This window comes from Ursus arctos, unplaced genomic scaffold (genome assembly GCF_023065955.2).
Source record: "Ursus arctos isolate Adak ecotype North America unplaced genomic scaffold, UrsArc2.0 scaffold_19, whole genome shotgun sequence".
In the NCBI taxonomy this organism is placed as follows: domain Eukaryota; kingdom Metazoa; phylum Chordata; class Mammalia; order Carnivora; family Ursidae; genus Ursus; species Ursus arctos.
Genome location: NW_026622863.1, coordinates 56,070,911 through 56,098,529, shown reverse-complemented (window position 1 = coordinate 56,098,529; position 27,619 = coordinate 56,070,911). Strand labels below are relative to the sequence as shown.

The 27,619-nt window shown below is 47.4% G+C and overlaps 1 protein-coding gene and 1 pseudogene across 1 annotated transcript; one reads left to right on the top strand and one right to left on the bottom strand.

Moving 5' to 3' along the window:
• The first annotated feature begins 1,566 nt into the window (after positions 1–1,566).
• On the top strand, positions 1,567–27,619 carry LOC123000441 (protein FAM90A27P-like). Its single transcript, XM_048224129.2, has 10 exons — positions 1,567–1,778; positions 5,924–6,027; positions 6,449–6,621; positions 7,268–7,436; positions 8,134–8,330; positions 8,489–8,597; positions 9,998–10,385; positions 11,491–11,715; positions 12,019–12,177; positions 25,927–27,619. Exons 2-7 carry the CDS (start codon positions 5,956–5,958, stop codon positions 10,124–10,126), a joined length of 849 nt encoding a protein of 282 aa, XP_048080086.1. The 5' UTR covers positions 1,567–1,778; positions 5,924–5,955; the 3' UTR covers positions 10,127–10,385; positions 11,491–11,715; positions 12,019–12,177; positions 25,927–27,619.
• LOC113247277 (vomeronasal type-1 receptor 4-like) lies at positions 21,076–22,057 on the bottom strand (annotated as a pseudogene).

The window sequence follows — 27,619 nt, the reverse complement described above, 5'->3', positions numbered from 1 at the left end:
CCTTGAGCGACGAAGGAACTCCTGGGAAAGTGAAGTTCATGTTTCCTGCTGTGCTGTGAGTAATAAAGTCCTTGTTTCTGACCCAGGAGGGTTAGAGTCTTCCTGGTAGCACCATGACTCAGTGCTAACCCTGTTAGTTTGCATGCAGGGTAAATCGAAGACCCACCACATTCTTGATAGTTATCAGAGGTTGTGAAAAGTTATATATATGAGATATATATGTGTGTATACACACACACACACACACACACACATATATATATATAGCAACCTATAAAAATTGCTGTCTTAAGTGTTTGGATAATGCAAAAAACACACTCATTCCTTAAGTCAGGAAGAATTTAGTGAGTAGTTGGCAGAAAAACCTAGGGAGAAAATTGTTCTCTAAAAATGGAAGACCAGGGGCACCTGGGTGGCGCAGTCCTTAAGCGTCTGCCTTTGGCTCAGGGCGTGATCCCGGCGTTCTGGGATCGAGCCCCACATCGGGCTCCTCCACTGGGAGCCTGCTTCTTCCTCTCCCACTCCCCCTGCTTGTGTTCCTTCTCTCACTGGCTATCTCTCTCTGTCAAATAAATAAATAAAATCTTTAAAAATACATATTAAAAAAATAAAAATGGAAGACCAGGAACACCTGGGGGGCTCAATCAGTTAAGCATCTGCCTTTGGCTCAGGCCATGATCCCGGGGTCCTGGGATCGGGCTCCTTGCTCGGTGGGGAGCTTCTCCCTCTGCCTGCCTCTCCCCCTGCTTGTGCTCTCTCTCTCGGACAAATAAATAAACAAATAAATAAACAAATAAATAAATAAAATGTTTTTAAAAATAAATAATAAATAAATAGAAAGACCAGTGCAAAATGTCAGGGGAAGACAGTGCCCATAACAGAGGAGAGGGGGCCGTGAGCCCGGGCACTGAATAGCTGGGGGAGAGGAACCAAGGACTCCCATGGCAGAGCCGTGAGCCAAGGAGGCCCCTGGGAGTGAAGGAACTGTTGTGAGAACCCATTACCCAACTTGCTGCTGGGCGCGCCAGTACTCCTCGCCCACTGTCACACTTCCAGAGTCTTTAATAAAGGCCACGTGGCTAACTGATCTATTTTGTCTTCCCATGGATTGTTTCGGGTTGGTGCTGGCGGGCTGAGTTGTCTGTGTCGATAAAAGGCAAAGATGGGTTTTATGGGGAACTCGAAGGTGGACACAGAGAAAATCGTGAGAGGATTGATCCCTGAGAATTGTCAGAAAAAACGCCTTCTGCATCTTCTGACCTTTAAGGTTGTGCAAAGGGTGGGATCATAAAGCAAGATTTCCACGGAGTGAAGGTAGACCGCTGTGATGTATGGGTCGCATGCGGAATAAACTAGAGTCGACAGAAAATATCAGGCACGCTATGACAGGAGGGGAAGTGGAGAGTCTGCAGGACTGGAGAAGATGGAGGGGTCAGGTGGGTCCAGGATGGGGGAGGGGAGGGTCCACTTCTTTCTGCTCCAGGCTCCAGACTTGAGACTCCGTCATGACGGTTCCATCCCCTGTGAGGCGGGCCTGTGACTTCTGTCTTCAGTCTGCCCTGTTAGTGCATCTCTCCCCGAAGGTACGTGCTTCTCACGACAGAAAACTGCTATTTTTGTTTTTCCCTGAGGAGACTTGTGCCTGTGGCTGAGTTGAAGCTGGGCTCAGACCCTGCTGGATCCCTGATGGCATGGAGCACCTCCTTCTGTCTCCCAACTGCCTAGAGAGGAATCGCTTCTTGAAAAAATCCGAAGTTGGGTAAAACGGAGAATAATAAGTAAGACAGCTCTCCTCTCAGTGGCCACAATTTTCCTTTTCCCACTTTACAATCAATTATACGGCAGTGGGGGGACAACCGAGGCAGGGGGATCTTGGGACAGATCACAGCAGTGTCCTTTTTTTAAATAATTTTTTATTATATTATGTTAGTCACCATACAGTACATCCCTAGATTTTGATGTAAAGTTCCATGATTCTTTACTTGCGTATAACACCCAGTGCACCATGCAGTATGTGCCCCCCTTAATACCCACAACAACGTCCTTCTAAGAAGCAGTGAGAGCAGGGCTGAAGCTGCGAGGAGAACAGGGGTAGGTAAGGCTTCTGTCCCAAACTCCAGACCTATCTGTGCACAGCAGAGTGCTCAAGGATGAAATCCAAACACAGCGTTTCCACCTCAGCTTAAGGTTAAACAGAGTCCAGGCATTTCCACTTTCAATTTCACATAGACATAAAAATCCGAAGGGCAACATTTCCTGAAATAAAAACACTGTTGGCAATGACTCCAGAGAAGACGCCTTAATTTGTCCCGAGACAAAAGGAGAGAGTTTTATGAACTGTTTCAGTCGACATGAGCGATCTGATTAATTCAAAAAATAACTTTTTGGGGGGCAAATAACATTCTTTAATTCAGTCTTAGACACTGATGGAAAGAGGGTAACAGGAGATTCCTTAAACTGTCAGTACGATACTTTTGGAGAACAAAGCAACACAGATTGTCTATCATCTATCTACCTATTACCCACGTACATGTGTATCTAAGAGCTATTTTTTTTTTAAATCTTACATAGTAAGTGTTGTCTATTTCTCAGGGGAGAGCAGGTTGATTTAGAAATGCACTTTTCAAATTTTCACGTACAAAATAATTACCTGGAGATTTTGTTAAATGACATTTATGTAGGAGAGACATTTATGTAGGAGATCCTGGTGGGACCCAAGATTCTCCATTTTCAGAAGATTTCTGATGGGTCCAATATTGCCGATCTGTGGTTCACACTCTGAGGGACTAGGAATTAAGAGACCGAGGAAAGATTAACGAATGATTTTGTAATCAAGAAATTTTAGAGAAATAATAGGGTTTAAAGTGGTTTTGAGAAGAGCAAAAACAAAGAATTTTACCATTTACTATTTACTGGAAACCATTCTAAATGCTTTTCGCATTAGAATGCATAAAACCACAAAAATCATCTATTTTTATTTTTTGAGTGAACCGACCTTCACTTGAATGAAAATCAAAGGGACAAAGTGGTTTTAAAAACTCATTAGGCAGGAACATCAGAGGTAGAGAAGTAAGGGTTTTCAAGGCCTAAAAATACAGTGTTTGTAGAGGAAGCGAGAACACAGTATTCCATCCAGGATGGGACATTTACCCCAAAGCCAGTCATTCCTTCCTCCTACCCCTTCTCTTTCTCCTCCTAATTCTCTGAGCTTTGTCTTCAGGTGAGATTATCTTAGAAATCACACCTGAGTTTTGAGAAATGCAGTCATCCATATACCCTTCCCCCATGCCACCCCCCCAACCCCCCCCCCCCCCGCAGAAGGACTCCCACGTGCGGAAGAGCCTTCCTTCTCCCCAGTCCTAGGCAGTCCTAGGCGAGAGTCAGGAAGCATGTGGGGGGAGAAACCCACCTGAATGCAGACCCCACCCAGGGAACACCTCCCTGAGAACTCGCCTGAGCTCCACCCATCTCCTTCTTCATCCACTCCATCCTAATACCCAAATCCTCCCCGGGATCCTTCTCCATGACAGAGCGTCTCCCTCCCTGGCCAGGCCTGGGATGCCTGTGCTGCCAGGTCTCCTGGGGGTTGGAGAGCAGCATCCCGTCTGCACTATGGTGGACTCTGGCCCTGGCCCTGCTGGCAGTCTCAGCATGGGAGGTGGGCTCTAATTCTATGGATAAACAGAACCATCCTTCACCTCGGTTCTCAAAGCCCTGGTTGTCAATGAGCTCCTTGCCTTGGGGAGACCAGGTTGCCCCATCCGTAGCCAGATGTGGAATGAATCAGCCAGTATGTTGGCATACTCGTAAATATTTTTTTAAAAATAGATTTTATTCTCTGGGGCAGTTCTTGGCTCACAACATTGATCAGAGGTTCAGAGATTTCCCACACAGCCCATGCCCCCATGCATGCACAACCTCTCCCATTGGCAACATTGCATAAACATTTTCAGCATTGTGTATAGTGTTAAAAAATATATAGTTATATGTGTATCTTTTAAAAATCCCTGGGAGTGGCAAAGACCAAATTATAGTGTACTGCTTCAGATCCATACACATGAGATACAGTAAAAATGCTGAGGATGTAAACAGTAACACGTTTCTTCCAATAAAGCAAATCCTTTCCAATCCCGGGCAAGCAGGCAAAGATGAGCTCTCACACTCGAAGATGAGCTCACACAAGATTAGATTAGGCTGATTGCATTAGTGGGAGGGGATTTCCTGGGGATTCCGAGCTGTATAAAAGCCCAGCAGAAGACCAGGCCTTCTCAGTGTTTCCAGAAACGCCTCTGTCTCCAGTGGAGTTGGCCCATATCTGAGAGGCCACCGAGAGACACAAAACCACAAGTTAGTTTCTGTGACTATTTGGGGCCTCTGTTTACCCCTCACAGAAACAGAAGAAAATAGGGAGAGGGGGCCATTTTAGATGTAGAAGTAAAGATTCGCTAATTGTTTAATAGAATTTCTTCGGGCAGAGCCTGATTCAAAAACTATTTCAAAAATGTTAATTTTTAGATAAAGTTAACTTTTAGATCGTTGCAGAGAATGATCACCCAGACCCAGGGCTTTTAAAAACCGTAAGTGATTTATTAATTTATCTTTTATGCCAACGTGTTCATGAGAACTTCTTTGGAGCTGGTTGAAATTCAGAACCTTGATCTTGAACCCGGAAATGAAACAGAGCAGCACTTCGGCTGTGAAGCTCCCAGTCCCGTGGAGAGGCAGAATTATTCTCCCTTAATTTGTCCTTGGGGAATACTTCCTTGCTACTCAGTTTGGGTCATTTACACTTTGAAGGAGGGGCGCCTGGCTGACTCAGTGGGTAGAGTGTGTGACTCTTCATCTCGAGGTGGGGAGTTCCAGTCCCACACTGGGCGCAGAGTTCGCTCGAAGAAAAAATTCGAAGAAGAAAATGTAATTTCTACTAGATTTTCAAATATGTTTGCCCCAAGATTAGATACGGCATTTCTTCTAATATAATCTATTATGATAAATGTTATTATCTTTTTATGACAGTCTGTGGTAATGTGTTCTATTGCTGTTTTCAAAGAAATAATGTTTTCCTATTACTCTCTATTTTCCCATTAGATCCTATGTATGTATGTATGTATGTATGTATGTATGTATGTATGTATGTAAACTCTGCCCCAATGTGGGGCTTGAATTCACCACCCTGAGATCAAGAATTTCGTGCTTAACCGACTGAGCCACCCTGGTGCCACCCCCCCCCCCCCGTCACAATCTTTTGTTTTCCTGCTCTAGTTTTTTTTCCCCCCACTACAATATCTTAAGATGAACACTTCCTATAAATTTTGTGTTTGTATATTCCATGGCCATTTAGATTAAGGAATTTCCCCCTAAACCAGGTTTTGCCCTGCTCCTAAGTTTTGGCATAAAGTGCTTTATCTTTTATTTCTTATAATTTCCATTTGAATTTCATTTTTTATTTTAAGGAATTTGATTTCAGAATTTCTGGAAAGGTAGCAAATAGTTTGAACATACTTAATCTTATAAAGAAGTTAAATAGTGTAGTTATATTTACTTTTGTTCAATTATGACAAAGGGAGACTACAGAGTGTAAGATATCCAGTTTTTTAATAGATTGAGTTTTCTTTTTGAATCCAATTACATGATCACTTTTTCCAGGTGTTTTATGGTATACAGTATAAGGTCCCTAAATCTGTAATCTGTATTTCGTGTGTATATAAAACGTGTTGAGTCTAGTGGAGGAATTAAAAAAAAAGTCATCTCCTTGTTTCTCAAATTGGTACTATGTTACTAGTAGAAGACTATATTGGTGTCATTTGAACAAGAAGTAAAAGGGGAGACGGCGGCGGGCTCCGAGGTGGGAGCTGGCAGTGTGGGGCATGGGGCAGTCCAGCGATGTGCAGAGTTCAGGGGTTTCATTTTCTATCCCCCACAGGGCAGCCAAGTCCCTGGGACAGACCAACCCCGATGGACCCCACCAGGCTTTCGATGGAACAGGGGAAAGAATTCTTAAAGCAGCTTGGCATTCCGCAGAGAGACGTAAGTGCGAGTGAGGCTGGGCAGGTGACAGGCGGAGGAAGGAGGCGGCCCCCCAGTCTAGAGCCGAGGCAGCTTCTCCCCCCATGACCACGACCCGGGGTGAAAGCCCGAGATTAGCAACGTGGGTACTTGGGCGCTGGCCCACTACAGGGACGTGCAGTGGTCAGATGGGCAAGGCAGAGGCGACTGCGGCGGCCTCAGTTTCCACCTGGGGACCACCTGCAGTCCCTAGACACCTAGCTCCCCCTCGTGGAGGTCACTGGCAAAGTCACTGCTGAATTGGAGGAAAGGGCCTTTACTCCCTGGTGAGCATTGCGTTCAAGAGCCGCAAAACTGGGAGCTGATTATCTTCCATGATCCGGGGGCTTCCTCCTACGTGCAGAACCCTGACTGTATCTTGATCCTCCTTCCTCTCTGTCAGCTGGACTTGATGACAGAGAAGTGGGTCGTCGTTGCCGCCGTGGAGGTAATGCTGCGGTTCCCTCTGATGCCCGGAGAGGACCCTCGTGCCCGCTGTGTCTCCAGTAAGAGATGCCAGCCTTCAGGGGACCGGCCTCTCGCAGCTTCACGGAGACACAAAGACCAAGAGGAGAGGTGGGACGAATGTCAGGGAGTAACGCGGGCAGGTCTGGGGGGCGGGGATTCCCTATGGGGCGCAGGTGTTGCGTGTCCCCGGGCGGCTTTGTTGTCATGGTGACGGGGTCACGTGCGAAGATGCACAGGTGTGCATCAGCCGCACATCAAATCCCAACAAACCTTTGTCGGAGGAAGTGGCAGGTTTTCTCAGGAAGATGTTGTTCTGTGAAAACTGCGTTTTCTGGAAATCCGTAGGGAAAGAATCGCTACTTGTTGGCCTGCTTACTGGTTTTGGTAAATACGGGGAGATGCTTTAAGCTTGGAGGGAGCGGCTGGACGAAAACCCAAGACGCGGGCCTGCGTTACACTGTCGTTTTCGGGGAGGAACTGTACAGACGTTCAGGTTGCAAATCTAATTTCACCGTTTATAGACCAAGTGGCCTTTTCTCAGGCAGTGTCCTATCCTGGGAGTAAGTAATGATGGAAAAAGGTCACAAAATGGCACAGAATGGGACATCAGTTTGTGAGAGGCCACATCACTGTGGGGGTCATTTAGTGATCCGTGAGCCCCCCATCCTATCCAGGCAGAGAAGTAGGGGTATGAGGGACTTCTGTCTCTGTGTCTACATAATTTTTTTTTTTTTTGTCCTTTTCTTGTGAGTAGGGAATCCAACAATCAGTTCCTGAGGGAGAAAGTCCAGAAGCCCAAAGATATGGCAGGGCATTGCACGTACCAGCGGCCCCCAAGACCCCCTATAGCTCAGAACGTGAAGAAGCTACAGAGGGGACGAGTGGGGCATAGGAATCCCTCCCCAGGAGAGGAGAATACCAGGGTAAGTGGAGGCTTGAGTGTTTCAGGAACCAGGGGATCTGCATGGCCCCCCAAAGACTGAGTTTAAACACAGAAACCTGTGTGTCTGTAGCTGAGGGGTTCTGACTTATCCAAGCCTGGCCTGCTTCTGATGTCCTAACCTGGGGGATTGGCCCATTCGGATCCTCTGAGACGCAACCTTATTCCCTATGTAGCGTCCCGTTCAGCTTGGTGTCTGTGCAGTTCTCGAGTCCAGTTCGTAGACATCACCTTTAGACGCTAAATTCCTTCCTCTCGGATCACTTTCTCTAAAATGGTCTCCAGGGGCGCCTGGGTGGCACAGCGGTTAAGCGTCTGCCTTCGGCTCAGGGCGTGATCCCAGCGTCCTGGGATCGAGCCCCACATCAGGCTCCTCTGCTGGGAGCCTGCTTCTTCCTCTCCCACTCCCCCTGCTTGTGTTCCCTCTCTCGCTGGCTGTATCTATTTCTGTCAAATGAATAAATAAAATCTTAAAAAAAATAAATAAATAAAAAATAAAATAAAATAAAATGGTCTCCGGGCAGGGCCATAACATCTTGAATTTCCTGGCCACGGGCCCTGGGTCTCTGTCCTCTCCCCCCAACGAATATCCAACTCCAAGTATCTGTCCTGACATTAACCTTTGAAAGCCGCTCCTGATTTCTGCTGACTCGCCGAGCACGCTCTCCCTCCGTCCGCAGGTCACGTGCAAGAACTGCGGGGCCTTCGGGCACCTGGCCAGCAGCAGGAAGTGCCCCATGAAGTGCTGGGGGCGCGCCTTTGCCCCCCAGCCCTTGGGCTCTAAAAAGAATGAAAACCTGGAACCCGGGAGGCCTCAGGACTTACAGATCTCAGGGTCCTTCCCCAGGACTGGCAGCAGGAAGGAACCAAGGCAGAGGTGAGGAACCAGGGGGTCAGAGTGATTCGCGGGCAGTGAAGCCTCCTCACCCCAAAACAAGGGCGAGGTCTGGGCTCCAGGAGTGTTCTTGGTTCCCGGCCACTGTGTGGGCAGGAAGGTCAGGGGCGTCCAGACAGTTCATACGATTTGTTCCGCAGGCAAGAAGAGCGGAAGAGGGAGGCTCTGCCACTGAGACCACCCGTGAGACCGCCACGGATGCAGCTGAGCTGCTGGAAGGATCCCGTGGACGTGGGTGCCCACCTGAGGGTGAGTCTCGCTCCTGCTGTGCTGATCTGTGTCTCCATCTGTGTTTGGCTCCATTGCTGTGCTCCTTGGACGGGCGGGATTCCGCCCAAACCCGGGCTGGCCTGCGGGGGCCACATAGGAGTCCCACGTATTTTCCCTATTCCGGTTTCTTTAATTGAAATACGTATTTTTTCTATTTTGTGCAAGTCGGCTGGCAAATGCTTGTGGAGGCGTTTCTGTGCCCAGTCGAAGGTTCTTTCAGATGCCTTCTGTGATCCTGTATCAAGACGAGGCATCTTTCAAAAATTTTGTAAATACTCTGAAATTGTCCTTCGAAAGGATGGTTGCCATTTACACTCTGCACGTTGTATGCTCCCTGCATCTTTTTTTTTTTTTTAAGATTTTATTTATTTGAGAGAGAGCACAAGCGGGGGTGGGGGGTGCAGAGGGAGAAGCAGACTCCCTCCTGAGCAGAGAGCCCGATGCAGGGCCCGATCCCAGGACCCTGAGATCATGACCTGAGCTGAAGGCGGTCGCCTAGCTTCCTCAGCCACCCAGGTGCCCCTGCTCCCTGGATCTTTTTTTTTTTTTTAAGATTTTATTTATTTATTTGACAGAGAGAGCGGCAGCGAGAGAGGGAACACAAGCAGGGGGAGTGGGAGAGGAAGAAGCAGGCTCCCAGCGGAGCAGGGGAGCTTAATGCGGGGCTCAATCCCAAGATCCCAGGATCCCAGAATCATGCCTTGGGCTGAAAGTAGACGCTTAATGACTGAGCCACCCAGGTGCCCCTGCTCCCTGGATCTTAACAACAAACGACATAAGGACAGTTTTAATTGTCATAGCCAATAGGCAACAAAAATCAGACGGGTGTCGTAATTGTCTCCCCCAACCACTTCTTTTTTTTTTTTTTTTTTAAGATTTTATTTATTTATTTGACAGAGAGAGAGACAGCCAGCGAGAGAGGGAACACAAGCAGGGGGAGTGGGAGAGGAAGAAGCAGGCTCATAGCGGAGGAGCCTGATGTGGGGCTCGATCCCATAACGCCGGGATCACGCCCTGAGCCGAAGGCAGATGCTTAACCGCTGTGCCACCCAGGCGCCTCATCCCCCAACCACTTCTGAGGAGCGTGTCTCTGCAAATGGGCGATGACTGTTGACACGTCTCTTTCTGTGACATTTAGTTTTGTACGTGCTGTTTAAATTGGGTTGCTCCTTTTTTTCCTTCTGATGTAGAGAGAATCCTAAGATGCGTATTAGTTGTTTCCCCCTATTTATTGTCTTAGTCTGCTGGTACAGCTTTGTCCTCAGTTGCTTCTGATGTCCACGGTTTCTGTCGTGATCTGGCTGATCGTCAGTCCTGTGCGCAGTACCGTTGACCGTTGTGGCTCCTGAGGGTCTAATATGCGGCTCCTTCCCCCACAGCGCCCCACCAGGCCACTGCCCGTCCAAACAAATACGAAGCGCTCTGTCCTGGGCCCTGTCCGCGCAGGTCAGCCACCCGTCACGACACCTGTCATGCGGTCCACACTGTCTCTCAATAAAGCCCCGTAAATGTGTGCTTGTGAACCAGCCCGAAGACGTGGGGCAGACTCGCCCTGCCAGGCTCTAAGGAGCTCCTGCCAGGACCCGCCGCTCCCTGCCAAGTCCACAGCCAGCAGGCCTGAAGTCTTCTCCCCTGATGTTCCCCAGTCTGCCCGGAAGACCCTGGCCCAGGCACAAGCCAAGCGTCCTCATGTGGCCTCGAGGCCCCACCCGCAGCCTGTCACGGGAAACTGTGGCCCAAACTCCAAACTCAGCATCCAGGCCCCGGGTAAGACGTCTCCCCAGGTCGCTCTGCAGAGTTGCCTGAACCCTCCCAAGAGAGCAAGATTTGGCCTCTTCTAACTCCCCTCCCAAGCTGAGTTCGTGGTGACGCGGTCTGGGGGCTGTCCATGCTCTTTAGCTTCTCCCCAGCACACTTGTGTTGGATCCAGACAGCCCGAGTGACCGGGGAGACACCAGCCCTGATGCCCAGCTTTGACCCCCAGGCTCCACCCAACTCACCGGGTCTGAGCGCAGTCCAGGCCTGTGCTGTCCTTAGCCTGCCCCACCCAGGCGTGTTCCAGGCTGGCGGGGGCAAGGGCGGGACGTGGGACGGGTCACGGGATGGCAGAGCCCCAGGTTTTCAGCTGCTCCTGCCTGCCTCCAGAGAAGGCTACCCCTACCTGCTGGTCAGAGCCCTCATGTCTCAGAGGCATCGGAGAGGCAGGTTCCCAGGGTCCCAGGGACAGGACCTTCTGGTCTCTTCCCTCGCTGAAGAGAATGCCTGAGGGTGGCTCCGTGGAGAGAAGACTGGGCATCCAGGGTCCCCTCCCTGGGAGCAGCTGAAAAACAGGAAAAGAGGCAGGAGCACCTCTTTTCTGTGTCCTGTGAGTCAGGCAGCTACGGAGGTGGCTGTGGGCGTGCTGGGGCTCCAGGTGACACTGGGGGTCTCCAGACACACACCACCTTTAAATTTTGTACATTTCAGTTGTATTTAAAATGGAGCTTATGAAATTGTCATGTGTAGTCCTTTGTAAATCAGATCTTGTTTAAGAAACTGAGTCAACACGGGGAAGCCATGTTATACCCTAATGTCAATAGAAAGCCATGAAATTCATCTGTGCGAGTGTAAATGATGAAAATTTGGGTAACTGGGAGCGGATTGTGGAGAAGTGCTGCCCTCTCCTGGGTGTAGAACTTTCCACATTGATGGAGTGTTTCAGTGGGAATTCTCTTTGCCTTGGGGAACGGGGAATAATATTCTTTTAACCTTTACATTTTGTTATTAAAAAACCATTGCAATGTTATGGTTGGTTACTTTCTTTCAGGATTAATAAAATTCTCTGAAACAGAACATATATTACAGCTTTTTTTATTCTTCCTTATCACCCCAGGTCAATTGTTTTCTTCATCCAGTTTTACCTGAGTAAAGAGGAGCTTCATACAGTCTAATCCAAGGACCTGTAACTTTGAAGAAATACAGACTGTCGGGCACAAGCCAGCCCTACTGAACCAGTATCTGGGGTTCTTAGTAATAATTCCAGGTGTTTCAAATGCAGGTTGAAGTGTGACCAGCACGAAAATAGACTGGTTCTCAGTCTGCACATCGGAATCACCTGGTGAGCTTTAAATACCATCACGACTGGTTTCTACCCTTCAGGGATATTCATTTGTTGGGTTTGGTTTGAAACGTGGCATGAGATAGTAGGAAAAAATATATATATGTATAGGTCTCTGCCCCTGGTTCCTGACACAGGGCTCCTAAAATTCCTGCAATTTCTTAACTGATAAGGGCATCGGGAGCATCTCGTGCTAATGAGGCAGCTCTGGGTGGGCTCCTGGGTGGGGCTGGTCAGCAGGAAGACCAAGCCCTGATTAGAAGCTTGAGAACCCTCAGACCCACCCCCGTCCCCCTTCTCCAGACAGGGCAGGGGCTGGAAACGGAGTCAACGGTCAGTCGTGCCCACGAGAGGAACCCTCCATAAGATCCCAGGAGCGGGGCGTTTGGAGAGCTTCCAGGCTGGCGAACACATCCACACTGGGAGGCTGACACACTCCAGTTCTTTGACAGACTGATAAACGTGAGTGTTTCCCTGAGTTCTGTGAGCTGCTCTCGTAAATTAATTAAACTCAAGGAGGGGGTTGTTGGAACCTCTGATCTATAGCTGGTCGCTCAGAAGCCCAGGTGACGAAAGGCGTCCAAAGTTGTGTGTGTGTGTCGGGGGGGGTCTTGTGGGACCTGATACGTCTCGGAGTAGATGGTGGCAGAATTGAGTTGAATTCTTGGACACCCAGCTGGGGTCAGAGGCTTGCTTGTTGGGGGGGCGGGGGGGTTGGGGGGCAAAAGTGTCCAAAGTGCTCCATGTGACAGTAAAGGAGACACAGGAGGTGGAAACTGTTCCCTTACCTGTGTGGATGTTGGGTGTCAAACCCCCTGTGGTTATTTGGGGGGGTTGTTTTTTGAAGATTTTAGGGGGAGAGACAGAGAGCAAGCAGGGGGAGGACAGAGGGAGAGGGAGAGAGAATCCCAAGCAGATTCCCCACTGAGCATGGAGCCCTGTGCGGGACTCGATCCCACGACCCTGAGAACATGACCTGAGCTGAAATCAAGAGTCAGACGCTTGACCGACTGAGCCACCCAGGTGCCCCCTTTTCTGGTTATTTGTAACATGCGGCCAAGGTTAGGAAGCCGGAGGGAGAGCGCAAAGAGGACACTCTGTGAACCTGTGTTCTCTTTCAGTCTTGGGGAAAACTCGGTCCTGAATCAAAAAGAGCCAATGGCGCTTGTCGGCCTAAAATTGTCAGGAGACAATATCTAAGCAAAAACGTTTATTTAGGATCAAGGAATTGCGATGCGGGATAGAGAGATGTGGGTGGCAACCCGAAGAGTGTCTCACTGGGGAGCAGAAGTCAGGGGCTTTTAAGGACAAAAGGAATGCTTGAGTAGGTTGCTTATCAAGGGTTTTGATGGGTGTTGATGGCAGAAACCGAAACTTGGCTTAACAGAACCCATTGCTAAGTCTCCTCACTGAGCAAAAGTCAGTTACTGGAAAAACTTGCAGGTGTGTTCGTGCATAGCCCTTGCGGTATTTGTGGGTTGGCCCCATTCCAAGTTCGTGGTTCCACCCGGTGAGGACGGGCAGAAGACCCACCTCCTGAATGGCCTCCCGGCTCCACTTGAAAACCCCTGGACATAAGTGACGCCATGTCATTTCAACGTTCACAGTCTCTTCAGAGTAGGATGTCACTGGGGGAGCAAACCAGATGTCCCCTCTCTCCCTGTGAGATTCTGTCTCAGGAGAGCGTCTCCGTCTTGCCAGGGCCCTACCCTAACGAGCAGTCTGATAGGACTGTCCAGGCTGCCTCCTGGTCGAGGGCCCCGAACCTGGGAGAAGATGGAGGGAAATCAAGAGACTAGCCCAGTGCCGGTTCTTCAACTTGGGGCTCCCCAGGTTACTTTAATGAGGGTTTCTTGGAAACAGCAATAACACTCCCAGGGCTCCCAGAACAATATGATACAGACATAAGCTTCCGAGTCTCAGCAAGTCCCCAAGCTCCTCAGCATGTCGGAGAAACGTGCTAAGAGCAGGTGGAAACGTGAGCCCTCCTGTCACCAGTGGTGCTTTGATTAATGGGAAATTCAGGTTCTACAAAAGAAATTCTCATTACGTTGATCCAGGAACCTGTGATCTGCGTTGGCGTCCTGGATGTTTTTGAGGCAGGTGGTCTAGAGACAAGTACTAAGAAAACCCCACTGTCCAATCTCGACTCAGAGACCCACCTGGTATGCATTTTGTGTTTGCAGTGTAATTTTGAGCATTTGATATTCTTGCCTCTATTACCCAGCTGGTCAGTTGGACCAACCTGGGAGTGAATACATTTGAAAGAGAATCTTTGTCCCCTTTTCTATATTTAAATTTTTTTATTTCTACATGTGAATAACTGCTTAAAACATACATATGATATTTGATTTCTTTTCCAGAGTATTCCTGAACACGCTATTCCTTTAGGGACATTAGCCCATTATTCTTGCTGCTAGTGTGTGTTCGTGTTGGGAGCTGAACTAAGTGTATCACATACTTTAGGTCATTCCATCTGCCTCACAGCACTGATTCCCAGTGTAGACATACAGGTGCTAGTGGAAAGCGAGAGGACACATCAGGTGTTGGTTTACGAACTGGAGAGCTTCCCAGGTGAGATCTGAAACCAGCCCCCCTACACGGAGGGCAGAGAGAGACCAAAGAAAGAGGCACATGACCCTAGATGGGTAGGTGGCAGGTGTAAGAAGCAATACACACATGTACGTACTGTCTGGAGAGAAACTCACGCATAAAGACAACATGACCTACATTTCTCATGTGGCAGAAGTCAGGGGTAGTTGAAAATGCACATTTAATATTTTAATATGCACAAGATTCTAGTGGGGTCTTCCTACAATGCAGACTCTGTTTCAGGAAGTCTGCGGTGGGCCCTGAGGGTCCACATTTTAACAAGGTCCGGTGATGCCAAAGTTATGGGTCCATGGATCACCCCTTGAAAGGCAAGGATCTAGAACATTAAGAAAACTCTCCTTGGATAACTTTAAAATCAAGAAGTTTATTGTTTGTTCCCGGGTTTTGGCAGCTACAAAAAAAAAGTTTACACAAACGAAAAGGTCTAAAATAATGACAATAATTTAGCACGTACATTAGATATCATTTAACTGTTTATTTTATAAACATTTGTTTAAGTTATAAATCGATATGGTATCATTACACCAATGTATAAAACCACAAATTAATCCATGAACTCTCACCATTCCCATTTTATGAGACTGTTGTATAAAACATCTAGTGAACTGTTGAGACTGAGTTTGAACCTACTTATTGGGCCTAGAATTTAATTTAAATAGATGTCTGGAAGAGGTTTAACCATTGAGAGAAACAGTAAAAAGGAGATAAGAAGGTAACAACAGGGGCGCCTGGGTGGCACAGCGGTTAAGCGTCTGCCTTCGGCTCAGGGCGTGATCCCAGCGTTCTGGGATCGAGCCCCACATCAGGCTCTTCCGCTATGAGCCTGCTTCTTCCTCTCCCACTCCCCCTGCTTGTGTTCCCTCTCTCGCTGGCTGTCTCTATCCTGTCGAATAAATAAATAAAATCTTAAAAAAAAAAGGTAACAACAGATGATCGTTTTAAAATGTTTATTTGTTATAAATCGGGTAACCATATACTAATTAAAATTAGATAGCGTGGAAAATATTCATTGTCATAGGAAATGTTCAAGACGTATTTCCAATTTTGAGTATGTTTTTAAATCTCATTGTGAAACTGTTTGTAATTCTTGGTGTTTGGAAATATCCCCGTATATTAATAGTTTTCACTGATCTAAATTTTAGTACTTGGGCACAACAAAGATGCCTGTGTTATGATTATGATTCGTACTGAAATAAATGAAGTAGTAATTCATGCAGATGAGAGGAGCAAAATGCAATTAGAGAAAATAGGAGAAAATTTCTGGGATGGGGATATATTTATAATGACGAGGAATATCCAGTATGAGAGGTGTTTCTAGTGGGCACATTTAGCATTTGGGATTTCAGATTTCAAATTTGCAAGGCTTAAAGTCAAGACCGATGTAAACTCATTCTGTATATCTTTTTTAAAGATTTTATTTATTTGAGAGAGAGAGAGAGAGAGAGAGGGAGAGCACCAGTAGTGGGGGAGAGGTGCAGAGGGGGAGGGAGAAGGACAAGCAGGCTCCCCTGCTCAGTGTGATGCCTGCTGCAGGGCTCAGTGTCAGGACCCCGAGATCGTGACCTGAGCCAAAACCAAGAGTCAGATGCTTAACCAACTGTGCCACCCAGGCGCCCCTGACACTTCTTTTTAAAGGAAAAAAAAATCCCTAGGGATCTCCATAGATATAAATGGTGGATCTGTAATTTGGATGATCCTTTGGGGAACTCATGGACAATTTCCTTTAGCACAACAGTAATTCCTACGGTGGCGCGAAACAATGATTTAACGGGAAGACCATAACGCCATTTGCCAGAACTGTCTGAGCTCTGCACGTACTTCCTAGGACCCAGCCTTCTCCTAGAGCCTAACACGGCAGCCACCCGGGAACTGTGTTCCCTTCAATTATGAGCACCCAGAAGTGAAATTAATGGGTTTCTAAAAAATTTTTTTGTTTGTTTATTTATTTTTTAAAGATTATTTATTTATTTATTTGACAGAGAGAGAGAGAGCCAGCGAGAGAGGGAACACAAGCAGGGGGAGTGGGAGAGGAAGAAGCAGGCTCCCAGCAGAGGAGCCTGATGTGGGGCTCGATCCCAGAACGCCCCCTAAAAACTGTTTAGACCTGCGGTGTCCCCAGTCTCTAACTTCAGTGTTGATGTCATCAAGGAAAATATTTTAACATAAAAGATTGTAGTTTCGGGGAGCCTGGGTGGCTAAGTAGGTTAAGCATCTGCCTTTGGCTCAGGTCATGATCCCGGGGTCCTGGGATCGAGCCCCATATCCGGCTCCCTGCTCAGTGGGGAGGCTGCTTCTCCCTCTGCCTGCCGCTCCTCCTGCTTGTGCGTTCTCTGTCTCAGTCTGTTTCTCTCTCTGACAAGTAAATAAATAAAATCTTAAAAAAAAAAAAGATTGGGGCGCCTGGGTGGCACAGCGGTTAAGCGTCTGCCTTCGGCTCAGGGCGTGATCCCGGCATTATGGGATCGAGCCCCACATCAGGCTCCTCCGCTATGAGCCTGCTTCTTCCTCTCCCACTCCCCCTGCTTGTGTTCCCTCTTTCGCTGGCTGTCTCTCTCTCTGTCAAATAAATAAAATCTTTAAAAAAAAAAAAAGATTGTAGTTTTAACCAAATTGCAATACAAGCCCTCCTCTCTCTATTCTCCCTCTTTTCAATACAACACCCCGTGGCTCTGAATGAATACTGGTTTCCTCTTCCAGCTGAGACCAATCTTGTATCATCCTTGCTTAATATTTACTCTAAAATGGGTTTTTCTGTGCTATTATATTTCTGAAATTTTATAGCTTTCCACGTACGTGAAAAAATGTGAATCTGTGTCAGAAATGGCTATTTTTTACTGTAAATGGCCAGATAGTCCATCTTTTACTTTTTGTAAGCCGTGCAGTCTCTGGGCAACCACGCCCTCCTGCTCTGGTTAGATCCGCAGTACGTAAACACAGGGCGCAGTTGAGTTCCCATGAAATGGGCCACTGTGGTTCTGGAGAAGAACCGAACCAGGCCCTTTTGGATCTGCCTGCCCTGGGTTCTGCCCGCGCAGACCCCCATGTAAGTAGTCCCTTCATCCACACTGAATCGGGCAGATTTCCCTTTGAGCCTCGTTTCCCCATCTGTCATACTGTGGATGGATAAGTGGCAATGTTTTCTCGTCTTCGTCACTCAGCTCTGTGACTTCCTGGAGAACCACTTCCTAGATGAGGAGGTGAAACTCATCAAGAAGATGGGTGACCCCCTGACCAACCTCCGCAGGCTGGCCGGCCCCCAGGCTGGGCTGGGCGGGTATCTCTTCAAGGGGCTCCCTCTCAAGCATGATTAGGAGCCTCTGGAGACCAGCAGCCTTCGAGGGGGCCCCTCCGACAAGCCCCTGATACCAGGGCTTGTGCCTCAGCCTCTCCCAGGAGCCCTTTCCCAAACGGAAACGATAAAGCTTTTTGCAGCAAACAAACAAAACCCCACGAAACAGATGGTGGTGTGATTGAATGAAACTCCAGGCTCCGTGTGTCCCCAGAAGCAACGGACGAGCTGGCAAACACTGTCAGAATCAACTTGTGCAGAAATCGGCAGCGAAAAAGAAAGTCCAACCAGAGGAAGGCTTCCTATAGGAAGAAGATGGGGCTTTGGTCTAGGACAGCAAGAGCACTGTGGTGTATTAAATGGCCTGCCTGCTGTCACAAGCCCGCCCCTTGCTCCTATTCCTGTCGCTGATGCCAGAAAGAGTAATTCAAGCCTCCTCTCAATTGTGCTTGAACATTTGGACCCATCTGCCTCATGGTAGGAGAAGGGCTTGCCTTTGCTTCACCAGAATCCTAGCGTTCCCAGGACTGGGGCACTTTCCCAGGCCTGGAGAGGACATGGAAGCTCCCTGCCTGTTGCCCATACCTGGCCCTGGGCCCCTCTCCCATCTGGCTGTTCGTGAGTTCTATCCTCTTATAATAAACCCCTAATCTCATGAGTAAACGGTTTTCCTGAGCTCTGTGAACAGCTCTAGGAAGGTGATCGAACCCGAGGAGGGGGTTGGTCAGGAGCACGGGTAGTTAGGGTTTGAGGAGGAAACAGGACCTGGAAAATGACTAAAACAAGTAGAAGGTTTCTCATCTCATGTAATGGGATGCCTGGAGGTTGCAGTTCAGATGTGACAGGTGTTCTAGGGAGTCGTCAGAGTCCCAGCCGCCTCCTCTGCCCGCGCCACCCCATCACCAACTGCTCGCTCTCTGAGTGGCAGGACAGCTGTCTCGTTAAATGGTGTGATGGTGAGTTTTATGTGTCGGCCTGCCTGGGGCATGGGGTGCCCCCATACTTAGTTAAACATCATTCTGTGTGTGTCTCCGGGGGTGTTTGTGGGTGAGATTAACATTTGAATCCATAGACTAAACCAGATTGCCTTCCCCAGTGTGGGTTGGTCTCTTCCAATTCCTTGAAGGCCTGAATAGAACAAAGATACTGAATAAAGGAAAATTTGTCTTCTGCCTGTCTTTGAGCCAGGACATAGGTTTTCTCCTGCATTCAGACTTGGACAGGTAGTGTCTCCGGATTACCAACTAGAGATTTTGGGATTTCTCACTCTCCATTAATCTCATGAGCTAATACCTTACAATACACCCTCCTTTCCCGCGTATGCCCGTACTGTCAAGATACACACCTGCAGGCTGATTGGATGAAACTGGTTTTATGAATGTGAATGGTGGTAGGTGTGGTCAGGGTGGGAGTTATGGAAGAATACATGAGAGTGTGTGAGATACGAGGGTATATGGTTGTATCTGAATATATGTTGTGTATACACTCGTGTTGTTTATGTGCAAATGTGTTTGCGTGTATGCGCAGTAAGGGTCGTCAACCCTCATGCCTCTAATCTCTGACTTGGTTATGAGGAGAGCTTGATAGCGGACATCAAATTGTGTGTTTACTTTTTAGGGAAAAACAATTTGAACTCCTTTTGTGTTTCTTAATTACAAAAGCAATCACAGGTGACTACTGCACATTCAGCAAAAATAGGTATAGAAAAATGTGGTCACCACCCCATGCTATTTAAATGAGTAAGCCGCATTGCTTATCCCAGGCTTCTAGAATCTGTCCATTCAACCATCTGATTCCAGTGCTTTTATTTGTAAGACTCTTTTCCATTTCTATCTTTCATGGATATGGTTCTGCTTCGACATTTTGTCCCAACTGGAGGTGGGGGAAAGGTCAATATTCATAAATTGTGTTGCTAAAAAATTTCCATATCACCTACACTTCCAAATTAATTAGTGTTACAGGATTTTTTTTTAAAGATTTTATTTATTTATTTGACAGAGAGAGAGAAACAGCCAGCGAGAGAGGGAACACAAGCAGGGGGAGTGGGAGAGGAAGAAGCAGGCTCTCAGCGGAGGAGCCTGACGTGGGGCTCGATCCCGGAACGCCGGGATCACGCCCTGAGCCAAAAGCACCTGTTACAGGAATTTTATTCCCTTAGTACCCGCGGTTCTTGGTCACGCTGCTTGGGAGAATGAAGAGGTAGACCCGATGAAGGGTGGTGGGCAGCAAAGCAAAGTTTATTGATAGTACAAAGCTCCTACAGAGGGAGGGGCCCCGAGAGGGTTGACGTTTTGGCGTTCAGATCTAGGGGTTTTTATAAGCTCTTTTGCAGAACTATCTTGAGCATCCTGAGAGTGGGCCCCTGTGGACTGGCCGCTAAGGTGTGCCAGTCAGGGCTCTGACCGTGCACCCGTCTGCCTGTCAGGTTACCGTGCATGTGTTGATGGTGTTTCGGAGACTAACTGCCTCAACTTGTGATAGTGGCCAGTGTTTCATGGCTAATTGTTTTGTTCCAGGATGTTTTGCCCAAGTCACTTCTGCAGAGGCTGCTAGACAGGATGCTATCGTGGTCTTGTCTACGCTGTAAAACAGGATGCTAGTGCGGTTTTGTCTTAGCTGTCCCAGCTCCCTGTTTTCTTGTTGGGGACCCTGGCCCTGAATCCCTGAGTGTCCAGTTAAGTCCTAACAGCATGGTGAGATAAATATCAGATAAAAAAGAACTTCAAGAAAAAGCAGTTTGCAATTACTGGAGTAAGAATTATTTTAATGTTCCTGAATGTATAATTATCCAATATTATTTGATGGAAAAATATTAATCTGACAACATATACATATAAATATACAATTGTCTCCCCTCATCCACGGGAGATACATTCTAAACCCCCAGTGGATGCGTGAAACTGCAGATAGTACTGAACCCGATACAGACTTGGTTTTCTCTATACATACATAGGTATGATAAAGTTTAACTTATGAATCAGGCATGGTAAGAGATTAACAACAATAAGCACTAATAAAATAAACAATTATAACAGTATACTGTAATAAAAGTGTGAATGGGGCTCCTCTCTCTCAAAATATCTTATTGTGCTGTACTCACCCTTCTGATGATGATGATGTGAGATGATAAAATGCCTACGTGATGAGATGAAGTGTGGTGAATGAGGTAGGCTTGTGATGCAGCACTTGGCTGCTGTTGACCCTCTGACAACGTCAGAAGGAGGATTGTCTGCTCACGGGCTGCCGTTGACTGCAGGGAACTCCCAGCAGAGAGTGAGACCTTGGATAAGGAAGAACTACCTTACCTTAACTTGATAAATACACCACATTTCTTTTATAATTGCTCTTGATGTTGTTTGTTTACGAGCAGAAGCTCCGTTTGTCTTGTTTACCCCTCTCTCCTAATGTGAATATTTCGAAATGTGCTTATACATTGAAAGGCGTTAATAAATGAACAACTAACGATTGCGAAGGTGCATATAACTTACATATTCATTAAAAGTGTAGGGAATTTTGTTTCTCCAGGCAGAGCAGAGGGTGGACATTCTGGGGTCACGGCTCATGAGCACGTAGGGACCGACAGTAGGAAAACACGCGGCAAGTAGTGTAGGAGTGTTCCTCAGCCATGGACTGGGGGCGTTAGTAACTGACAAACACACGTGGAAGATAGAGGACAGTGTCCAAAAGAAAGAAAGAAGCATGCCGGGACAAAGATGCTTCTGGTGACTGTGGTCTCAGGGGAGGATCTCGGGGAGACAGTGTTCCTTTGAATGAATTGGGCTCACTGCCTGTGCCTGTGCAGGATGGAAACCATGGAGCCGCTGGACTGGACCATGAGCCCCTGGACTGGACCATGAGCCCCAAGCAGAAACCGTCATGGAGTCATAGCGGTGGCGCATAGAGTGACTCTGTGGTTTTGCTGTAACACGCTGCGTGGCAGTAGTCACGATCTGCTGTCCTCATGCTGTCTCTGCTATTCCTTTTGTCAGTCCCGTGAAAAGGAGCCAAAATACTTGGCACTGCAGTCATGATCCAGCGGAAGACGATGGAGGTGCCCAGGTACTGGGAGCTTTTACCTTAAGCCCCGCCCACCCGGAGTCCCCAGGACTGATCGTCATCACCTGGAAGACACTCAGGAGGCAGGTGGTTCCAGTGGCCACATCCCTGCCCACTCTGTGAACATCGAAAACAAGTTTGCATGCAGAATCATCGAGGGAATGTTTCAACCCGGAAGCGGCCATTGTCTGAGGAATTCCTTTAGAAAAAATAACCAAGAGGTTGGCTACAGTCGGGTGTTCCAGAATCAAATCTGTGGACCTAAGCTTGTAGCCTGTCAGATAAAGGAAAAGATAATGATAAGAAACAGAGAAATTCCCCAGAATTTCCAACTACTGTTTGTAATGAAAAGATCATTCCCAACACCAAATCCCTGGTCGTCATTCTGTAAAATCCCAGGGAGCGAAATTCTTCTCCTGAGCCAGATTCCTGTATGGGAACCTGAGGCGTGAGGCGCACGTGTCACATCGGCTAAAATCCATTATTCTCCGCTTACTGTAGCTCCCACTTGGAAACATTTATTCAGAATATTTGCTTTCAACAAGTTTCCAAGGGCTGAATTTGTAACACTTGAAGAGCTTTTTACATAATCTAGATCATTCCTCTAACGGCCGCCTACGTAGGGCGTCCTGTTTTCTCCATAAATTGATGACAGTCAGTATTGGCATTTTCATGGAAAAGACAAGGAGCACTGAGCCTGAGAAGGTTCAGTGATTTGTCAGATGCAGATTGTTCTCATGGGAATGGGAGATTTGAACCTGACCGCTCAGGCGTAATGGCAATGCATGTAAACACAATGCCATTGAACAAAGCTAGTTAGATGTATTCTTCAAAATACAGGTGTATATTTAGACGTTCTCGTTCCTTGTAACCTTATTTTAGATAAGGAGTAGTAATTTTTTTCTAACAATTTTTCATTTATGCTTAAAAATTTATTGACCACTTACAATAATGAATTAATATTTAAATATCTCCATAAAATGTAGGCTCACTGATTATAGTATAATTCTAGGGACCTGCTCCATGACAAATTGTGTTTAAAGGGTGCACTATTGCGCCTGGGTGGCACAGTCGTTAAGCGTCTTCCTTCGGCTCAGGGCGTGATCCCAGCGTCCTGGGATCGAGCCCCACATCAGGCTCCTCCGCTATGAGCCTGCTTCTTCCTCTCCCACTCCCCCTGCTGTGTTCCCTCTCTCGCTGGCTGTCTCTATCTCTGTCGAATAAATAAATAATAATAAAAAAAATCTTAAAAAAAAAAAGAAAAGAAAAATTATACCTCCTTCTGAGGCAAGGTTGAGCAGTTCTATTCGTAATAAATAGCAAAAGATCTGGGCTGAGTTTCCTCAGCGGTGACGCAGACCTTCCGTTCATACAGCATCTGCCTGGGCCCCTTCGCCTCACCTTGTGGGGCGTGGAGTGCGGAAGGGGATGTGCACTGAAGTTCTTGCTTCCAGTTGTCAAATGATTAAGACTTTTGTGTCCAATCCAGAAGTCTCGTGCTTCCTGCCAGCAGCCATGTAACTGGCAAGCTAATTTGTTTTTGGCTTGTGGTTATAACACCTAACACCCTTCACATTGCTTGGCAGTCTTGGTGACAAGGCTGGTGCGATGAGAGAGGCATGACTCTTTGGAAAGAAAGCGACAAGGTCCCTTTGCGGGTCTGGTTAGGGAAAAAGAAGGCTCTCCGGGACCAAAAGCAAATTCTCTCATCCAGCTGTTAGACCTGGACGGTGGTGAGTAGGGCCTTCCTCTGTCTTACCTGCGAATGAGGCTGTTGTGTGTGGGGTGGGATTGAAACAGACACTCTGAATGTGCTTTGTTCGTCAGTCTTCCCCTGGCAGAAGGACGAAGGGTCTAGAAGTATGGTTCATTCTTCTCCTGATGTGGGGGAGGGAGGGACAAGTAGTCTCCAGAGCTGATAAAGAGATTTGGGTGAAGCAACATTGTAAGTTAAAGCGATTGAGCTGCACACAGCCTGTAGCTGCTAGAAACCAAAAGGAAATGGGCCTTGCTAGCACCTTGCCCACAGCACCCTGACATCTCTCCCTACGGACCTCCTGATGTCTCTGTTAGCCTACAGCCTGACCTCCACAGCTTCAGCAGCAAGCTTCAGCGTGCTTGGGGGAGGGAAGGAACTCAGACTTGCGTGGCTATGTTCGATCAGGCGCCATGCCACCATCTTACATGGTTGTGGGAAGAGAGGCTAAGTGACAGGGACTAGACGGTCAAGTATGGCTGCAAACAGGCAGGAATAAAAAAACGAATGAAATTCATTTGTACTCAACATGGATGAATCCTATAAACCTAATGTTGAGTGAAAGTAGCCAGACACATGGAAATATATACTCTTTAGGGATGGATCCTTAAAAAGGGGTCTGAGCACCCAATTCCATCATGGCAGGCGGGTTCCCCACACCAACAAGTAATTCTCTGGGACACCAGCAGTGTGTCCTACAATGCAGCTTAATTCTGACACCTAGAGACAGCATCAGATTCCGTAGGGTAAGGGCTCAGTCCCATAGGACTGCCCTCCTCCCTCACTTCAGATGCCAGTAGCAAGCCCAGGTTGTCAACCTGTGCTTCTTACCAACCAGCTACAGATTGGAGGTTCCAATGACCCTCGTCGTTGGGTTCAGTTAATTTGCTAGAGCGGCTCACAGAACTCAGAAAAAGTTTACTGACATTTACCGGTTTATTTGGATAGAGTATATTTAAAAGGAAACCTGACTCACGCAAGCAAATTCTCAGCTTTATAAGAAAAGTCAGGGGCTGTGTTTGGTGGATATTTTATGTCCCCTTCCATTGCTAGAAACAAATCTTGCTGGCTCTATAGGGTCTCTGATTCACCAAGTGTCTTCTAAATGTCTGTCCCGAACTCACTGATGGGTCACAGGAGCTGACACCTAATGGTGTCCCCTGGGCTGCCGTAGCTGTTTGGCCTCAGAGTCAGCCACGCAAGACTGAAAGCAGTATAATCATTCCACGCAGGGGTCGGAACTCAGGGTTTTGGGTTGTCGCCCATGGTCTAGCGATTTGGTCTTCCATGTTGGACACTGCAGACTGTCTGATTAAGGACACCTTCTTTGGGGCTGCAAAACAGAAATGAACCTCAGCTATTGATCTGTTGTCCGGATCACTCATTTGAAAGCTCGTGGGGAGGACCTGTTCTCTGTGGGCACTGGCCACTGTCAAGGCACTGATCAAGTCTGACTCTGTGATGGTGCAGAGGCTCTCACGGCATGCCCGAGTTGTGGTTGCCTCATGGTTTGGGACGCTCCTGCTCGCTCCTGGCGGACTGACTCATTTGACTCCTGTTCATTGGTCATGCTTCACCACTGCTGACACATTCAGATAGGTTGACCCCAGCCACACCATCGTGGCCCTTGAAATGAATCTGCATCACCTTTTAGACTTTCCAGTCCATTTGCACCTTGACCGATGTTATGCCGTTTACCACAAAAACTGCTAAAAACTGGGCTGACCAGGGGCGCCTGGGTGGCACAGCGGTTGAGCGTCTGCCTTCCGGCTCAGGGCATGATCCCAACGTTATGGGATCGAGCCCCACATCGGGCTCCTCTGCTGTGAGCCTGCTTCTTCCTCTCCCACTCCCCCTGCTTGTGTTCCCTCTCTCGCTGGCTGTCTCTCTCTCTCTGTCAAATAAATAAATAAAATATTAAAAAAAAAAAAAACTGGGCTGACCAATTTTACGTCCTTTACTTCCTCCTGGTCCTATGTCTTGGTTGGGCAATTTGGTGATTGGATGTGACTGTCCTTCAAAAAGGAATCATCATGTCTCTCTGCTGCTTCCAGGAAAAGGATGAGAGGAGTAGTGGGGATTATATGGAACTATTTTCCAAATCTGAATTCCATTCTGACCATTCCTTGGCAGAATGTGGCTTTTCTTCCTCAGTGGCCATCCCAGGTCAGCACAGTTTATACACCTCCAAGTGATAGCCCAGCCCAAAAAGGATTATGAAACCCAAATGTAAGTCTGGTTACATTTTATAGAGAAGAGTTTGCGTCTTTTACACCTACCTGAGTCTCCGAGATGAAATGTCTGCATAGAAATAAGCGATCATTGGAGAAAAAGTGAAATTGTAGATCTCGTAATGGGACACATTGACCTTTTGTAGGCAAAGGAAAAGCAAAAAACTGGCACTTTTTTTTTTTTTTTAAGGAATACCTTAGCCCCAGGCAGTATGAGGAGAGAGGGGTGTTAATGATATTTTGTCTTTCTGAATCTCCACCCCTAGGGCTTCCCTCCAGAAGCAAATAACTTCCATCCTGCTAGAGCACTCCAGCTGTTGCAAGTATCTTAAATTTAATTGACGGCTCGCTCTGCCATGACAACTAAGCTGAGTATCCGCAGTGAGTGACCTTGGCAGGTGTGGCCATAACAGCAGGAAAGAAGCAGGTGAGTATTTTCTATTTCAGTCTGAGTGATGGTCTGTAAGGGAAGGGGGCTCATCAAGAACCCAGGTAATTAAGTGCTCACGTGTGGAAAAGGGGTTTTCCTTGGGTAGAATGTACAAACTTAGAAAATCTCATTAGAACAGGAGCTATAGCTTGGTAAGTTTATGTGTGTGGGAAAAAATTCTAAGTGGAGAATATAGGATTTCAGTTGCCATGATAATAATAACTCAGAATTTCCGCCTCCAGAAAGGACTCTGGGTAGAAATATTAGTTAGTGAGAAATGACAGAATGGCTACTAGGAATTTGGCAACAGGGATGATCTCACCACAGACTGTTTTTGGAATCCTGGGGGATTTCTTTCTTCTTTACTACTACATATACCTTCGTTTTGGGGGATGCCTGTTAAGGTCTGTGGATTTGATTCTCAAGCACCTGGCTTTAGTCAACTCCTTGTTTATTCTTTCTAAGGGAGTTCCCCATACAGTGGAAGCTTTGGGTTAAGGCATTTTCCCCCCAGTACTTTCGGATGTAAACTCGCTCAGTGTGTTCAGAGTTGTCAGCGGTGTGTCCATTGGCACCACCTGCCTCTCGAGCATCTTCCAGGCCATCACGATCAGCCTCAGGAACTCAGAGCAGACAGAGCTTACAACGAAAGCTTCCAAGCACGTTGGCTTTTTGGTTACCCTATGCTGGACGTTGCAAATGCTGGTAAGCATCATAATTCCTATTTATGTGTCTGGCAAAAACATGGACAAAAAATAGGACAGCGAAACCATCACAAAGCAAAAGGATTGGGCACACTGTTCTGGAATAGTTGGTGACGAAATTACACAGTTACTACATGCGGAATTGTTATCTGCCCGACATTGCACGTTTGGAACTTAAGAACTGCTCCAGAAGCTCCATGATGTTCATCCTGTACAGACACGCATTCATAGGACCAGCTTCTCTCCCAGGTCCTCCGCTGAGACCACCTTAGTATCCTTTTCCGTCGTCTCTTTCCTCTATTCCATTTATGTGGTGGTTTTAGAGAATCCCTGTTGCTGGCTCTTGAACACCTCTGCTCTAATGACTTCATGTTTCTTGCCTGTCAGCCCCTTTGACAGTTGGCACACCCATCTATCCTGGTTCTGTTGTGTCTCCTTTACCTGTAGAAGTTACGTAAACTCTCTCAGTCTTGCGGCACCTGGGTGGCTCAATCAGTTAAGTGGCTATTGATTTCCGCTCAGGCCATGGTCCCAGGGTCCTGGGATCCAGCCCTCAGTTAGGCTCCATGCTTAGCCGGGAGTCTGCTGGAGGATTCTCTCTCTCCCTCTGCCTCTGCCCATCCTCCCCCACACTCCCTCTTTCTCTTTCTCTAAAATAATCTTTAAAAAATATTTTTAAAAATCTCTCAATCTTGTATGAAAGATCTAATTTTATGTTTTCTCCCCACAATTACAGTCGCTTCTTCAGTCGTCCATCCCGAATTGTAAACTCCAGTGAGCCATCACATAACTGTGAGCGTGTGAACAGTGTGAGCCTCTGCCCAC